The sequence below is a fragment of the Acanthisitta chloris genome, unplaced genomic scaffold, assembly GCF_000695815.1.
Source record: "Acanthisitta chloris isolate BGI_N310 unplaced genomic scaffold, ASM69581v1 scaffold27280, whole genome shotgun sequence".
In the NCBI taxonomy this organism is placed as follows: domain Eukaryota; kingdom Metazoa; phylum Chordata; class Aves; order Passeriformes; family Acanthisittidae; genus Acanthisitta; species Acanthisitta chloris.
The window spans coordinates 61,896-80,370 of NW_008650433.1; the positions used below are offsets into that span (position 1 = coordinate 61,896).

The window sequence follows — 18,475 nt, forward strand, 5'->3', positions numbered from 1 at the left end:
TCCCAAAAGATAATTGTGTAGTAAAACCTTGAGCACTTAGATAAGAAGTGTACTTAACCTTAGCTATAAATATCCTTTCTATGGCTTCTCAACATCACCAAAGTGTTGTTTATTTTTAGAGCCAGTGAACAAATAGACTTAAAAGAGTTTTAAATTTCAGGAAGTCCTATGGTTTGGTAGTAAATTCTGTCAGAAACATAAAAGTTGGAAGAACTAGATCTGCGAGTTACTGTATTTTGTATTGTGCGTTATATCCAGATGAGCTGTAATTTAAAAGGAAAGCCACATTTCAACACATTTGTACTTGTTTTTCTGAGGAAAAAATATCTGGAATGCTTAATTATCTGTTGATCTAAAATCGTGTGAACTCATGAAAAGCATCATTAGTTGTTACTATCAGCATTTAAAATGATCTTTTCAAAAACTGCGTTGTGGATATGTGGAAAAGCCAACATATTGTTTTTATGTAATTGCTTAGCACATGCTTCACTAGAGTTACTTATTAATTTTGGTTTCTTATGGGCATTAATTCATAGATACCACACTACATTTACATACATTTTAAAATTATTGGTTTTGTCATAGTTACGTATAATTAATCTTATTGTACAAACTGAGTATCATAGTGGTATTTTTAATAACAAATAAAACAAGAGGGAAGTAGCTAGGCAATGAATAGGCATAGCATTTTAAAGTGTACAGATTCTGGAATTTTCTTCGGCAGTGTTAGACATGCTTCTGTATTTAATGACTGATCCCTTAACCATTGTTGAAGTAATAAATTCCAGTATGGAGAGTCTTAGCAAAATCCTGAGTAAGGAGTGTCCTTCACATCCTGCACTGAGATACGAATTTCAATACTGGTTGTAATTACTTTCCAACATCTAGTCAGAATAGGTCATCCATTTTTCTAACACACAAACCTGTCCTTGCAAGTATTTCAAAGGTTTTTGCTGACAATGCCTAAGTAAAATCTGATACTGCTGGAATGGAAACACAAGCCTGCAGGTGAGGGCAGCTGTCGGTGTGTTGCATCCTCAGTCAGACGTAGATGACTGCAGAGCTCTGTGAGGGCTCCCTTGCCAGACACTTCTTGCACTGTGCCTGGTAGCTCAGATGATAAGTTGGGAACTTGAGCCTCAGATTTGGATCTTCTGCTACTCTTCTGAGCAGCTGATAAGCCATAGAACACCCACAGATTTTATATTTATAAATAATTACTCATTTGCCACCAGAAGAGTTTCCTCTCAGACTATTATTTTACAAGTCTTCATTTGAAATGCACAAACTGTTTACCTTTGCTGTGGGCTGATAGTAAGGAAACCATTCAAAGTTCACTTTCCATTCCAAGTCAGCAAGGAAGACTTGGTTTGCCTACAGATAAAATTGCACTTTAATGTTTACAGTTATAAAGATATAGTATTCTTGGATGAATTATTAATCCAATGTTTTTGCATTAGCAATAATTGTTTATAACCCAGTTCTCAGCAAGATGTTGTATTTTACTCTTTTTTTGAGTCAGTTGCTGACACCTTTCAAGTTCTGTTAGAATACAGATACAGTGAGACCAAGATAATTAATTATGAAAATAGTTTCCTCTCATTGTACAATTTAAGGCAGTTGATTAAAATACTGTCAACATTTTATTGACATAATATATATATCTAAGCTGATAGGTATATAGGGTGTTAAGAGACAGAATGGTATTCCCTACAAAACTGTCTTTAATCTTTGAATTAAGTAAATTTAATGTTAGTTTATGCCTTTCTTTACCCATTGTTTCAGTGAATGGTCAGTGTTAGTCCCTAAATCTTATTTCAGACTGTATTGCAGGCTTTCTCTGTGACTGAACGCAGAAGGAAGGTATCCAAATGTAATGTCCTCTGTTGGGTGGAGAGGGAGAGTACTGTAGTAAGCAGGGCAACAGACTGGGGTGCAGGAAAGCTAAGTTCATATTTTTGTTTTGTCATTCTATTTCAGTTTGGTGTTAAGTAGCTTACAGTGCTTCTTGATGTCTCTCTTTTCCCCCTCATTCTTTTCTAGTTCTATCAGTAGCATATTAAGAGAGGAACAGTCTTTCTCTGCATGTTTATAGTATGGTCCCTAAGTAGGAACGTGCATTTTTTGATCCCTCCAAAGCATGTTGCAGGCTAATAATTAATAATATTGTGGGAAAGACTGTACAATTTGAAATACTGTTATTCTTTGGTTATTTCCTCTACACTCAGTCATAAAAATAATAGATCACTGAGATACAGAGCAAATAAAAAATTCCACATTTTGGTGTCTATCTGAAGGACTTATTTAATCTGCATTCTTACCAGAAAAAAATTGGAAACAAGTCAGAAACCAACTGCATCTGTTTCAAAAATAATCAACAGCTGAAATTTGAGCTACTTTTAGAAGACTTGTGGACTTCCAACCTAGTGTTCGGTTCATGCTGAGCTTTAGACTCAATGTCTTTCCCAGACTGTTAGGGAGCAGTTGAGCCATTCCACAGATTAGAACGGCCTTGGGGCTACTAAAACATGGTTTAGCTGATAAGGGTTGCCAAAGTGCTGCTATCTCTGGCAGTGATCAACAGAAGCTCTCTGGCCATACTTAGCTCTAAATTGTGCTCCTTTTTCAGTGTAATAATTTGTGGTGAGGGTTTTCCACAGATCTGTGCCCTGCTGGGGGCAACTGTCTGGATCTTCAGTCTTGTTATTTGAATTCTTACACGTGCTACCAGCTTTATACAACTGGTGTAATATAGCTGCACTACGATGGAGAACACCCCAACTCTTTCCTCATTGCCTCATGCAAAGCTTGCAGCACATAAATGCTGATCTTAATGGAGGAATCCTCCTACATTATACCTCCATTTTTTATATATTTGTTAGTTCCTCTTAGAAAGAAACAAATGAATCATTAATTGTTTTTTCAAGTACTGTATAGATATGATGCATGAAAAATGTCAAAATCAAGCCCATTAATTCAATGGAAAAAATTATTCATGTTCCTTTCCTATTTCATTATAGTGTCTAGCTTTCCATCCTGCTGTTCTTAGTAGGCCTCTGGCACTTCATTATGTCCAGCCCTTTTCTGCAAAACTAGAGGTAGATTATTTAACACAGTTCCTTCTTAAGCTTGGTCAAAATTCTGTTTCAATTTTTCAGTGGTGAAAGAAAACCAAAAATCGATCTGTTCAGAACATGCGTTGCTGCTATTCCTCGATTGCTTCCTGATGGAATGTCAAAACTTGAGTTGATCGACTTGCTGGCCAGGTAAGCTGTTCAAGCATTAGATGACTGCTCAAAGGTAGCAGTATGAAAAACTGAGCCATGGAATGTGTAACTGTTTCTTAGACAAAATCATATGCTTAAAAAAAGGGAATTGCTATTAATAAATAAGACATAAAAGTCCTAACATCGTTTTGCATTTTTTGTTTATATTGCCCACTCCTATTTTTATAAAAGAGTTGATGTGTCATCCAGAACTCTTTTCCATCAGTATATAAGTTATTCAATAGTCTTGATTATAGTCACAATTTATTACCTTTTTCTTACCATCACAGCATTCTGATTAACAGGATTAACAGTTTTCTGTGTAGTGGGAAAACATGAAGATACCTCTTTAGTTTTGCCCTGTTATCCTCATGTGTTTCTTTGGTAAAACAGAATATGCTGGATATGGTATCTTACAAAAAAACTTTAAAAATTATTATTAGTAGTAGTAGTGGTAATAATAGTAATAATAAAATAAAGGATACCTTTAAATATAATATCCTTCCTGACTGGGGTCTATTTAATTTGTCTAGATAGACTTCACTGAACAAGGTAATCTACAACACATGACTGCTAAAGCAGTTAGGTTTCAGGACATCAAATCAGTGACTTACTGCAAATATTTATGATAACAGGTACAGATCAGTACAGAAAAGCCTGTTACATTTCAATTCTAGTGTCCAAGTCAAAGATTCCAGCATGTGTTATTTATGTGAGTGGATTATGGTATTAAATTGAACCACAAGGCCTTTGGAGCATATTGCTCTCAGGTAACTGTGACCAAGCAAACTTTGCTACACTGTTCTTGCTGTTCAAACATCTGTGAGGAATGGCAGATACGGGAGCCAGAGGGTTACACACAAAAGCAGTTATTTCTGTGTTATGAACCACCAGCTCCCACTGATGTGCTAAAGCAGTGAAACAATTAATTCTGCTAGTGGTAGAGAGTGCAAATGACCAAACAAGCCAAAACAGGAGCCAAGGGTAGGTGTGCTGCAGTGCATGGCCAGCTTGATTTCCTTGAGTTTACATCATCTGCTATAAATCACTTATAGGTTGTTTTAAATCATTATCAAATTATATGGATACCATATTAAATAGCTGCATCAATTCTTCTTAAGGGAAATGAAAAAGGACATGTTTTCCTTTAATCCAATATTTTAACTAGCTTTCTATCCTTCTAAAGAGCCTTAATTGAGCTGGTAGAAAGCACATATCTATGCAGGTCACAACTCCTCAATCACAGAGGATTGTCCAGGTCAGACCTGTCACTACTCTTAAGAAAGTTTGGAGACCAATGTGGATTTCTTCACAAATTAGTACTTCCCTCCTTATGTCTCAAAACTGTCAGTATTACCACCTGTCTACCTTGATCCTATCATCAGACTTCATGCAGTAAAGGTCAGCCCTGGTTCTAAGCATTTCTTGGGTAATTTCCATGCTGGGACCATGCAAAGTGTAATTCTGCTGAGCTATCTGAATCTGCTTGTGAGAAGTGAGACATCAAGAGGGAGCATCTCTAGAGCAACTTCAGAAGCAATTACATGCTCAACTGTCCTCCAACAAGTGTACCTTTGGGAATCTGTCCTCTCCTGTATGTACTCATGCTTTGGCATTTTTGAGACACAGACACTGTTTTGAATCAGATTCTTAAGTATAAGCAAGGGAAACACAATTTAGGTAAAATAAGTGGGTGCATAATAGGTTGGAAAGCAATTGCTAAACCATTCATGGTTCAGAAGTGGTGTTCAAATAACTGGGTAGGGTCTCAGTATTGCAGAGCAGGATCACAAATTGGACAAATGAATAAGTTATGTTCCTATGAAAAGATTAACCCTATTCACATGTATAAATAGGAATAAGTCTAAAGATTTTTGGAAAAGTTCTGGTTTAGTCAGTATCAAGGATGCCTGATTTGGAGAACAATGTCTAAGCTGGGGTACTGTGATTGAAGAAGAGACTAACCAGAGTTTCTTTTCCTAACAAGGGAAAGAAAGATAAGTGAAATGAAAAAATTAGGCTTGTTTAGCCTGGGACAGCATGAACTGAAAACTGTCTACAAAAATATACCTTCCGGAGAAAACATAATAAACTGTTTAAGGAATTAATACCTGGCCTAATGTTAATGTAAGTCACCAGAATACCCCAGCACCAGAGCTGCTTCTACATTCTATATACTGTCCCATGTTTAATATATTGGACTGATTGCTTTTCCCAATTATAAAAATGTAGGCCCAGGAGGTAAGTCTTTGCTGTTCTAGAGAGCACTGCTTTACAGTTATTGTGCCATTTCTGGGTCAGAGTCTAAACTCAATACAGGGATAAAAAACTTCGAAGAGGTAAGGTTTCAGTTCCTCCCCGTTTTTGAAAAGAACTTTATAAGATATACTGTCAGGGGTCTGTGTGGGCTTCTGTTGTTGAGATGGAAAGCTGTTAAATATCTTCTTTTCCCTAAGATAAAGTAACATCTGTGGGTTAATCCGTTCTTCTATTCACAGTTCGGTTTGAGTTTATCATCCTCACAACAGATGTGTCTTTTGGCAGTTTCCAGGAGGAAAGTCAGCAGCTAGACTTTCTTCCAGGACAGCTGTATTCAAATTATAAACCATAAAAAAGATGCCAAGTATATACTGTCCCTTTCGCCCTTTCAGTGTCCCCTGCAACCATTCATTACAAACTCCCAAGTAGGTCTTAAAATTAACTGACTCAAGTGCAAACAAACAAACTTGTACTTGCTTCCTCAGCTGCCTGTCATATAGTGGTAATACACAGATGCATTCTTATGCTCAATTTGAATTTTAATTTCAATCTATCTGATTAGATTATGCCATTGGGCAGTAACTTGGGCTTAGAGATGTGTGTCTTTTGTATCCTCTTTTCCATTTTACTTCGTGTCATTGTGAAAGTCATTTCATGGATGACTTAATTGTAGTCTCAGAGGTTTTGCTTGTTTTTCTGGGTTTGGCATTCCAAAGCGGAGACAAAAATGATCCTTTCTTAGCACAAAAAAATACTGTGTTTCTAAATTTATATAGAAAGTCACGTGGTTATTAAAGCATAACAGTTATTTTTGGTGTCAAATTCACCAGTGGTGAAGTTTCATGGCAGTTGTTTTCCTCTGAATTAAATGCAATGTCCCCTGTTTCCAAATTAGGCAGCTATAATGAACCAAATTTGTTATGAATCACATCTCATCATACACTTCCAACTGAATGGAATTCGGTTCCACTCCATTTGCTACTTTGGGTTTTTTTTCTCCTAGCTTTCTGTCCATTTCATTATAATGAGTCCTCCTTTTCAACTGTGTAGATTAAATGTAGATAAAACACTTTGAAAATGAGTTCTAACACACTAGAGAAAATTACAGTCTCATGGGTAATTAAAACAAAATACATCATAAAGGCAATGAACCAAAACTTGCAGAACGCACTAATCTGAATTTACTTTATTTTGCCAACTACCAACACAGAAGTGGTTTGATGATTTTTATGTTGAAAGAAAATGTAAAGGAATTTTATATAAGAATAAAGAACTTCAACATGATGCAAATACAGAAGAAAAAGAAAATTTGAAAATGGAATCTGAAATGTCACTCATCTTTCAGAAGGACTTTGGGCATTTCCAGTGTATTTCTAAAAGTATGGAAAATACTGAGGCTGTTTTTCCCTTTTCCCTATCCTAGTTGTTTAAAACACAAAGCAGTTTTTTAATTCAAATGCTTCTTTTTATTTCTTTTGAATATTTGCTTCCACTAATTGTGATTTACCTCTTGGCTAAAAATTTGTTGTAACTGTTGCTCAGCTAAGGTGTTGTGATTCTTTTGTTATTATATTGAAAGTTAACAAATTCATAAATTATGGAATTGTGTATTAATTTGTAAGCCTTTTATTATCATAATTAAATAGAAGTTATTTTAAAAGTGAGTACATCAAAAATATATTTGGTTTGAGGGGACAGGAAAGTTGCCAAATTATGTACTTTGGAGATTCTTTATTTTAGGAGTGAAACAGACTTCTTTTGGATACATTAATATCTTCAGGCACTGTTGTAGCAAGTATAACAGTATAAAAACAGGTCAAGGATGTTAATTGTGGTCAGTAATACTGAAACCATGAAAGTGCCTTTGAAATTTACATTGTCAGTGGGAATTTTCAGTGTTATGTTGCTGAGAAACATATGCTTCTTACCACAATAAATACCCCTTAGATTTTTTTATTATCTGACATTTACTTTTACTTACAGGCTGTCTATCCATATGGATGATGAACTTCGACACATTGCACAGAATTCTCTTCAGGGTCTACTTGTTGACTTTGTTGACTGGCGGGAGGATGTACTCTTTGGTTTTACTAATTTTCTGCTACGTGAAGTGAATGATATGCATCATACCCTTCTTGATACTTCACTGAAGTTGCTGCTACAGTTGCTTACACAATGGAAGCTTGTAATGCACACTCCAGGAAAAGCTTCTGAACAGGCAAAAACCAGATCTGCAGAGGTATGAAATCAAGAGATCTCTGTTCTAACATTTAGACTAATTGGAGGCAGATATTATATTCCTTGATATTGCTGTGGTTTGTGTGTTTTGTACTTACTCACCTGAGAAGAATTCACTCTGTAAAATTTTTCTAGGTAATTAGTTCACGTGTCTTTTGAGGACAGCTATGTCCTTGTGTAATACAGCAGATGTTATTGTTGTTGAGCAACATAAGAGAATGCATGTCAAACTAAAATATGCACATCAACAAAAGAACATAAAGTGAAATATGTCTATGTAGATGTGGCAGAAGGACATTTTCCCAGGACTGAAACAGATTGATAATGCTAGTGGGAATGCTGTGAAGAGTGAAGTAGATCTTTTCCCGTAGCCATTTCATTTGGTTGATTCAGAAACATCAAAAACGTGATTGTTACAATAGCCTGCTGTCTCCATGTGTTACAAACATTCCTGGGAACTGAACAGCTTTTCTCCTGCTCCTCCCATCTGCACTGTCCCACAGATATTTTCATTATGAGAAATGATTTTTAGGCTTCTTATCTTCTAACACAATCATATTGGAAATGTTTTCCTTTGGGCAAGCAGGATGTCTGCTTTGTATCACAGAGTACCATTAATTAATAGGTAATAACAGGAGTACAAAAAAAAAGGGAGGAAGATAAATTCTCACATACTTTTCATTAAATACTGTTATACCTTACTGCTGAATTCAGATTCTAGAGGCCACCTGCCTAAAGTGTTTGCTGCTACAGGATCAAAGAAGGACCTGAGGACCTGCTATCTGGAGTAGAAAAAGTATGAAGTATTCACAGTCTGACTTATCCATTCATTTTTTAGTGGAGATTGGAAAAATTGGGTAGATTAATTGAAAATTAGAGGGAAAGGTTTGGCCAAAGGACTCTACTCATATACTGCTTTTGTGGAACAAGGTAACCTAAAGCAACAAAATTTGGTTAGTTGAAGGAATACTGTCCTAGTCCAGCATCTACCTGGCCTCTGCATTTCTTGTCTTTTTATATGCCCAAGTTAAATAGCATATTTCTTGGAGACTTGGTTTTCAAACATCACTCCTCTGTTTTTCCCCCCCTCACACTGTTCTACAGTTGATACCAAATGGATCCAGCCACAGGATACAGTCTGAAAGAAGCCCCTATTCTAACGTACTGCATGCAGTCGAAGGATTTGCGCTGGTTCTGCTCTGTAGTTTCCAGGTTGCTACGCGTAAACTGGCTGTTTTAATCCTCAGAGAAATCCGCTCTTTATTCCTGGCCCTTGGCCAGGCAGAGGTATGGGGTTTTTTTCTGGAACTTTGAATTAAAATTTTCCAAAAATAAAGCTCAAAACTCCTATTACAGTTGCTTTTAACATAATTGCTGCAAGGTAGTAGGTAAGCACTTAGTTTATAGAAAAGCATTTGATCTCAGCTTACCATTTCTGTTTACCTTAACACTGCAAACCTTTCTGTGTACTCAACAATATTACATTAATGACATAAGCCCTATATAAGAATCTGAAGAGAAACATGTACAGCAACTAAATATTTTCTCTTGGCATGATGTGAATGCAAAATATACTCTAAAACCTTTTTTTTCTGTATGGATCATTTTTATATTGTCAGGTTGATAAGTTTGTATTGGAAATGAAACCCATTCCTGTAGCATTCCATTTTGTAAAAAAACCACAGCATAAGGCACATTTAAGGTTATTCACATACATTTTCCTTCTGTAGTAAAGACCTCTAAGTCCTTTTTATGGATGTAGAAATATGGAGAGTCATATTGTGTACTGGGGGTCACAGCTCAGTGAGCCATCTAAATGCCTAAGAACATAAATATGTGTGTTCATGGCAAAGGAATGCTTCAATAAACAGTAAGCTAATTTTTCAGTCTTTTGATACCAGCTTTCCAAAGTCATTTGGGATTTTCTGATATGTGCTTTTGTTCACTAAGCAGTGAGCTATAGCCACAAATTAACTTCGTTTCAAACCACAGCCTGGACTTGGTTCTGAGATTAATATGAAAAAGACAAACTGTATCCATCATTACCAGTGAATATGTTAAAGCTGTTTTAGATTTGTGTCATAATTTTTAGGTGGTTCTGTTTCATGTACCGTAAAAAGAAGGGAAATAATTTGGTCAGGAGAGCAGTTAACTTGTGTTCTCTGTGTTATGCAGGATGATGACAGACCTATGATTGATGTCATGGATCAGTTGAGTTCTTCTATTCTTGAAAGTTTTATTCATGTGGCTGTTTCAGATTCAGTAAGTACTACTTTGATGTTACTGCTGGTGTTTACATAACAAATATCAGACATGAAATGCTAAAAATAAAACTGCTAAAAATCAAGGAAAATCATGCACTTTTAAGGCTCCAGCCATCTACCCAAGAGCTCTAAGGCTCCACAATGTCCCAAACAATCTGTTCCATGAAAATATTCATACTATGGAAATAGAAGACACTACATACAGAAAATAAAACCCAAACAAAAAACCCAACAAAATTTAGAATCAAAACTACCTAGAGTCTGGACCTGTGACCTGCATCCAAAAGAAGAGTTGAGAAATTCTTATTGCCAGCACCACCTAATGCTTAGGGCGCTTGGAAGTCACTCACTGCTGTCATCTGGTCGTGAAAGGAATAAGCTTTATCTCCCTTGTGTGCTCAGAAGTGGCCCTGCCTGCAAACCCGAGCCTAAGCTCTAGAGTAATTCACAACTGGGGTGAATCTCTGCTTTCCCTCTCCTGTGGGCCTGATAGGTCTAACATGCACCAGAGGAAGAGTTTAAGCATTTTGAATCACAAAGTATCAGTACAAGTACTGACGCACAAGACAACTTTTTATTTGCATGCTGTCTTGGAGATTGGTGCCCTTTTCCAGAGGAAAGAAGCTATCAGTTTGGGGCACTTTTCAGCCTGATTAAGTTTAAAGACACAAATGGTCCTTGCCATGAGAGCCCTTTCCAGGGTCATGGGTTTGAGCCCATGCTGGGCACCGAAAAGGAGTTGTGAACTGGTGCTGAGGTTGGGCCTCTCTGCAGCTGAAAACAGAAACTGTGCAAGCAAGAGTCGTTCTGACTTTGTAATGCAGGAATTAGGAAATTCATCTGAAAAAACAGCACTTGGGTTTGGGTGTTGCAATTTCTATAGCCAAAGGTTTGAATTTTTTGCTTTCATTCTATGCATTAATAATAAAGCAAAGCAAATGTGCTGCCTGTGTACCTGGTTTCTGACTGGTTCAACAAGAAGTGGTAATTTATCTTTTCTCTCTGCAGACAACAATCCCATTAACACACAGTGTGGATTTGCAGTGGCTGGTGGAGTGGAATGCTGTCCTAGTAAATAGCCATTATGATGTGAAAAGTCCTTCCCACGTCTGGATATTTGCACAGTCTGTTAAAGACCCATGGGTTCTTTGCCTCTTCAGTTTTCTCAGGCAGGAGAATCTACCAAAACATTGTCCTACAGCTCTCAGCTATGCTTGGCCTTATGCTTTCACAAGGCTACAGCTGATAATGCCTCTTGTGGATCCAAAGTAAGTGGCAATCTGCATTTAACTTTTATTTATATGGGCTGTGTGATTTTAACACAAGCTTTTTTTCAGTCTCATGTTTCCGTACCAGTCCACAAGTCCTGCAGGGTACCACCCAGACATTGGTGCCACCCATTTTTGGGTTTCATAATTGCAACTTCTAAGGTGGAAAACTCTAATAGCTTCATTGATTTATCCCATGTATCACATGAATGTCAAATTGAAGATGGTAGATATGTAGCATGTGTTATTCCCTTTTAAAATACTTTAAAATGCTGTGTAATTAAGACTAGGAGATTATTTTAATAATTTCTTTTTTATTTTTAGTATTCCTGTCAATGCAAAGAAAACAAGTACAGCAGGCAGTGGAGACAACTATGTTACTTTGTGGAGAAACTACCTTATTCTGTGTTTTGGAGTTGCAAAGCCCAGTATTATGAGCCCAGGCCACTTGCGTGCTTCGACCCCAGAGATAATGGCCACCACTCCTGATGGGACAGTGAACTACGATAATAAGGTGATGCATCCCGTTTCAAACAAAGTATTTATTTAGGAGAATTTTCAACTGCATCTGCATGCAAAATCATATCCTGATGAAAGCATTTCAGTAGGGGAAAATTTTGATATATGCAAACTGCTTAGCATGCATAATTAACAATTAAAACATCTATATGACATGATGTGTCGATAAATATTTGGCAAAAGCCATGGCATTTTCAAAATATTACTCCCATTTTTGCTTTCTAGCTGATGTATATTGAACATGTATATATTCTGAACATGGGTTTGGAAGTTGACTGTAGTTCTCATCTGTGTTCTTTCCTTATAGAGCACTCCAGTTTGTAAATTTGTAACATTAAGCAATAAGGCAGATTTCTGAATGAAAATTGTGTTCCTGTTGGATATATGCCTGTCAGAAGGGATAATACATGAAATACAGTTTCAGGTAGTAACAACCGGAGAGGGGCAGTAGCTCCACAAATGCAATTACTGGAATATTTTAATGAAGCAACAAATTAAGTAAATCACAGTAATCTGAATTGAGGCAAAGAGATTTCCCAGATGTGTTTATTTGTTAGGCCTTATTGAGATGATTGTGAGGTAGCAGACATCCAGTTAGGCTGGTGCATTGGTATCCATAATAGTAAAATAATTTCAGCATGTTTCTAAAATGTGTATTGATTCCTGTGCAATGTTGGTTTGTAAACAAAATAAAAATTGTATTTACTTGATATTGATATGCTGACAATTAAATGTCAATAATTTCTTACTATATTTTAGGCTATTGGAACTCCATCTGTTGGAGTCTTACTAAAGCAGCTAGTTCCTTTGATGAGACTTGAAAGCATAGAAATAACAGAATCACTTGTATTAGGATTTGGAAGAACAAATTCCCTTGTTTTCAGGTACTTTCCCACTTACCATATTCTCAATTATTTGCCTCTAATCCAAATGCTTTATTTTTGTTGTCATTTAAGCATATTCAAATTTTTATTTTCACTTTAGACATTTGAGTTTATATGTTGAATAAAATACTTATGCTTTTCAAAGGAGACTAGTTTTTGTTTACAAATATTTTTGTTTTTCAATTTAGGGAATTAGTAGAAGAACTTCATCCACTAATGAAAGAAGCCCTAGAAAGAAGACCAGAGGTTAGTTGCAAAAATTAAATATTCTAGTTTGTTTAAATTGAAAGATTAATTTAAAAGTACTTATTCTGTTTAAAATACAAGTATATTCTTTTGTACTAATTTGCAATTTAAACTCTGTGTGCAATAAGAATTTTATTAATGGTATAACTTAAAATAATTCCATTGAAACCCAGTTTAATTCTATCAGTGATAGGAAATGTATGATATAGAAATCCATTCCAAGGAAAAATTTCTGGTCAAATATGAAACCTCCTCACATGGAATTTAGATATACTGGAAATTAACTTCCAGTATCTGGGAAAAGTCTACCCTCAGGCAATGAATTGTGAGAATTCAGAGGTTTTGAGTATTCTGCAAGAGCAAATTTAGCCCATGGAAATGTCAGTAGAGGAACATGAGAACAAGAGACTGCAATGTTAATTCCTGCATTGTTCCTGATAGGAGGCAATGGGCCACCTTTCTGCAAACAGAGCCACCAGTAAACCCAGGAGTGACTGCATGGGCCGTGTAGCTGTAGAGAACACGGCAGGGCTCCATGTCAGCAGGCAGGTCTCCAACACACCAGAAATAATGTCCTTGAACTGACATATGCTATGACAAGAAAGAGAATTACCAGCATGGCCAAGAACTGCAGGGGTAAACCAAAACGGACATTACACAAGATCCGCGCTGTGGGCACTGGCATGGAGCTTGCCAGATCACCTCTCACACTGTTCAGGAGGCAGCTGAGTCTGTTCAGTACTGTGCTACAATAAAGCTGCTTTTTTCTCTACATGTGCTTCTTGGAACCTTTAAGGTGTAACAGGAGTAAAACAGGGCTATGAATAGGGCAAATCAAATGACATAATGATTTAAATTAAACCTTTGGCTAGGATGCTGCAAGCTGCCAGTTCTGGGTCAGAATACCAGGGAAAGCTTTGTTTTCTTCCCCCACGCATCTACTGCTGGCCATAAGCAGATCCAGAGTCCTAGACAAGATAAGCCTTTGATCTGACTCAGTATTGCCATTCTTATGTTTTGAAGAGGAAAATCTGAGCTTTCTCTGAGCTCTTCTTGTGCTGGTAGCAGATTTCTTTGAGTGCATTTTTACCTTCTCACGGGGTTTTTTTGCTTAGGGGAGATGCAGGATACAAACAAGTCAGTTTAGCCTTTCAGCAAGGAACAACCTTGTTGCATTCACATCTTTCCGGCAAAATAGAAGACAGAAAGGACAGTTTTCTAGAAGACAGTGAGATACAATGAACCAGTTAACAACCGTGCAGTCCTGTTCTGTGGGAGGAGTACATTAGCTGTGTGTACAACCCCCGCAGCCAACACACCCAAGAGTGTACTGGAGTGGTGTCTGCTAGGAGCTAACTTGATCATGTGATCATGTCACTGCCACATTACCACGTTCAAGAATGGCTAATCACTAAAATATCTTCCTGGGGTCTGGATATGTGTTCTGCACTTTACAGTGCTTCCAGCACTCAGACTAGGTGATGTTAACCTAACATGCATATTCCTGTTACCTGAAGTTAGCATGTTTTTTGGCACAGGAACCTTGAATATTAGTTATTTTTTATCCAATATTTCTTTCTTTCATTTCCACGTTTTCAATAAGTGCTAAGGTAGTTGCTAACAATTTTTGCAAGGTTAGTTACAAAGAAAATTTATCATATTCAGTGTTTTGTTGATGTATAAGCTGTGTATAATGGTGTTATGGTGAAATACCCAAAAGCAGCTGAGTTCCTTCATGAAGAAAATTCTTGAACTGGAATTCTTAAACCTCGCTACTGTACTGACATTTCTGAAGCTACTGGTTTTTAATGTATACACCTGTGCATATAGAAATGGTTGTTCTTTTAAATTCCAAGAACAAAAAACGTCGAGAACGCCGAGACCTACTAAGACTGCAGTTACTGCGAATCTTTGAACTACTTGCTGATGCTGGTGTTATAAGTGACAGGTAGGACTATCATTCATCATAAACATTGATCTTTTAAATGAAATAATTTTCAGTGTTTGCCACACTGAGATTATGTTGATATGTTCTTTGAAGGACTGTGTAATCTACCAGATAAAGAGAGATTTTTATGCATTTCTTCAGAAAACTGGTATAACTACACTATTATTCTATATTAACGTACAACTTTCCTTTATGTTAGCACAAATGGAGCATTAGAAAGAGACACATTAGCCCTTGGAGCCTTGTTCTTAGAGTATGTTGATCTGACTCGTATGCTTTTGGAGGCTGAAAACGATAAAGAAGTCGAAATCCTTAAGGATATGAGAGCACATTTCAGTGCAATGATTGCCAACTTGATTCAGTGTGTTCCAGGTATGGTGCTAAATTATCTCAACATACTATGAAATTGTGTTTAATATAGGTATTGGAAAAGTAATTTTTTAATTACTTTTTTTTCCTGTACTTTTTTTCTTGCTTCTGAATTTTCATGTAACAAGTGTAGAGGGGAATGTAGACAAAAATCTGTTAAAAATTCTATTAAGAGTCAAATAAAAAAAAAGGTGAAACTCAGTGAAGCTTGTAATAGTCATATATAGGAATTAGCTATTTGAAAGCCCAGCAAAGAAATAGTCTGTGACCTCTGGGGACTCCAGATCTCTTTGAAATAAAGCCTTACTTTTTTCCCTCTTACTTTATTGTCAGACTCTTCATAAACTCAGACAGGCCTTGAAGAGTATATGTAGGTGCAGAAAATGTGCAATATTAAATGTAGTGAAAAACTTGCCCAAGGTGTTGAGACAGTATATCCATGTTATCTGAGTCCAGTTGTATCACAGGGATTTCTCCAGTTGATTTTCATGCTTTTTGTATATTGCAATACCACTTCAGAAATACAATTTAACTCCATTAGCAAAAAAAGAAAAAAAACCTGTCTGTTTTAAAAGCCTTCATGCAATTACAGGAAAATGAGGTCTAGAGCTTACTCAGTCTATGTAAATCAGTTATGTCCAGGTCATTTGTGACAAGACATAGCAACATTGGTAGCAACAAATACAAAGCAATTCAGAAGAGTAAAGTAAGGGAATAAATAATGCACAAATACTTTCATGGAAGTTTCCAGTATGCAGATTTTTTCAAAGTTGTATGGTTGCTTTCAGCTGTAAGATACATAAAAATTATATAATAGTTGAACAAAATAAGGTAACAATGTCATCCCTGCTGTTCTCTAAAAATATCCCTTTGAACTGAGTGGTGTCAAGTTCTCAGCTAAGAAACAGAATACTGAATTGCTTTCCTTTATTCCTCTTCTAAATGATGCTCATTAACAGTACAGTATTTCTCTAGTAATTACTTTGCCATGAGGCCTTACTTTGCAAAAGGCCTTCCTCTGCATTCATTCACACTCTGCAAGGCACATGACCAATGACTGTGTGTTGTATGGATTTTCCACAATGAGACAGTCATGTTGCGTGTGTCAAGAGAGTACAATAAGAATTGATGCAATTCAGTAATTCAGAGATATATTTCTGCTAACAAGACAGCTTTAAAATATATCAATAACTAACAGAACCATAATAACTCCTAGCATACAAATGTTCATCATGTCAACATCACTTTTAGCCCCTGCTCATAATGATTCACATTAGTATTGCCTAGTTCAACTTTGTCGGCTTCCAGCAGGTTCAAGGTGAAGAATAATTGGCCAGTAGCAGTTTGCCAGTCTCTTTAATAAACATAGTACCACCTCTGCCATCTTGTTTTGCTTAGGGGAATTAAAACTATTGTTTAAAATATTTATCTTTTTTTTCCCCTTCCACATGGTTAAAAAGTCACAGATATTTTTTTCTTTGCCCAGGTAATTTAGCTGTTCAGAACATATACCACATCTTTGTTGTAAACAAACAGGAACCAAGTTTCTTCTATCTATTGTCCCTACCTATTACTGTATTAGAGTAAGACATATGTATTATTTAGGCATTTAAAGGATTTGAAATAAACAAGAAATATTTGTCACTAAAGGAATGCAGGAGTCAGTGAAAATACTGATTTTATAATTGAGTTCTTGCATGCTGTTTCTAAAGTCAAGAGTACATGTTTGTCTAAGTACACATTAACTCAGAACTGAAGGTTCTTAGAAATAAGATGCATCTTACTTTGTTGGATTTTTTTTAAAGGAGCTTAGATACTTTGGAGTAAGTATATACTGAACATATGAAAAACTTTCTGTAGAAATTTGAAATTCATGTCTTCGTTGTGCCACATGAATGCGTGTTTAATATTAACAAATCACAACTATTTCTGTTTCTATTCACTTAGTTCACCACAGGAGATTTCTCTTCCCTCAGCAGAGCTTGAGGCATCACCTGTTCATCTTATTCAGCCAGTGGGCAGGACCCTTCAGTATTATGTTCACACCACTGGACCGTTACAGTGATAGAAATCATCAGATTACAAGATACCAGTATTGTGCATTAAAGGTATTAAAGTTTTACTGTCCCAAACAGTAGCAGCAATTTTCCATTCAAAATACAAGCAGTTCTGGGGTTTATGTCTTTATATTTCAAAGAAATTTGAATTGGCATACTCGATTCAAACTTGTATGCTCATTTGTATATGTACAGTGGTGTCATAGAATATAGCACTGAAGTTATGTCATTTTAATTTGTTTTTCATTTGTGGAATGCATTTTAAGAGTTTACTTAGCTGTTCATTGACAGTTTATCAGATTCAGGGAGAGGATCTTAGGCTCTGAAATTAAGTACAGTACCAATTCAGATAATGGATCTGTACCAATGTACATCTCAGGACTGTCTCGTACACTAGCCTGGAGACATGTTCAGTGATAACACAATGCTTTTGTGGCAAAACTAGTTACAACTCCCCCACATAAATAAGCTGGGAAAGTAAAAGTTTATATTCTTACATAAGCTGCATCACTTGCTGTAAAACAGTTGTAATTTTTGGAGAAACATACTATTGGAACATCTAGTATATTCTAATTGGTTTTGTAGCTTGATTTGTGAAGACTGGGTAAAGTGACAAAATGTATCATGGGGAAACTGGGCAATACTGTTCCCTCCAAAACTGAGCGTGATCTTGAATCCAGTAACATCTATATCAACATAATTATTGAATTTTAGCAAAGTCAGCTGTTACCATTTTCACCATAGTTCCCTCAAAATGAAAAACAAGTGGCAGCCCTGTTAGTCATTCTAAAAGGTTCATTATGTTACTTTCTTGTGTAACTAAAGTTTAATGTGTTTCCAGGCCATGTCAGCTGTGCTCTGCTGTGGACCAGTGTTTGATAATGTTGGTCTTTCCCCTGATGGGTATCTTTATAAATGGCTTGATAACATTCTGGCTTGTCAAGATTTACGTGTAAGTACTCACCAAAATGCAACACTGATGAATAATTTTAATCTCTGTACTGGGAGAATGAAGAGTTTGTAAGAGCTATGACTATGCATTCTAAAAATCCCTTCCTGCTTGCTAACACAGATGCTGATGGAACAAATCTGAATGAAAGTTGTGTGGGCAGATCTTGCACATAAGTGATGAAATAAATGATTCAGGAAAGGAAAGA

General features: G+C 36.4%; 1 protein-coding gene across 2 annotated transcripts in view; it reads left to right on the forward strand.

Annotated features, from left to right (window-relative positions):
- FRY (furry homolog (Drosophila)) overlaps positions 1-18,475 on the forward strand; it is a 137,672-nt gene that overhangs the window by 49,499 nt on the left and 69,698 nt on the right. For both annotated transcript variants that reach the window (XM_009085085.1, XM_009085093.1), the window contains exons 17-28: positions 3,159-3,266; positions 7,509-7,764; positions 8,868-9,050; positions 9,939-10,025; positions 11,036-11,295; positions 11,620-11,809; positions 12,574-12,698; positions 12,887-12,944; positions 14,801-14,892; positions 15,092-15,264; positions 17,209-17,369; positions 18,160-18,270. In XM_009085085.1, coding sequence (XP_009083333.1) covers positions 3,159-3,266; positions 7,509-7,764; positions 8,868-9,050; positions 9,939-10,025; positions 11,036-11,295; positions 11,620-11,809; positions 12,574-12,698; positions 12,887-12,944; positions 14,801-14,892; positions 15,092-15,264; positions 17,209-17,369; positions 18,160-18,270 — 1,804 coding nt within the window. The remainder of the gene's footprint in view (positions 1-3,158; positions 3,267-7,508; positions 7,765-8,867; positions 9,051-9,938; positions 10,026-11,035; positions 11,296-11,619; positions 11,810-12,573; positions 12,699-12,886; positions 12,945-14,800; positions 14,893-15,091; positions 15,265-17,208; positions 17,370-18,159; positions 18,271-18,475) is intronic.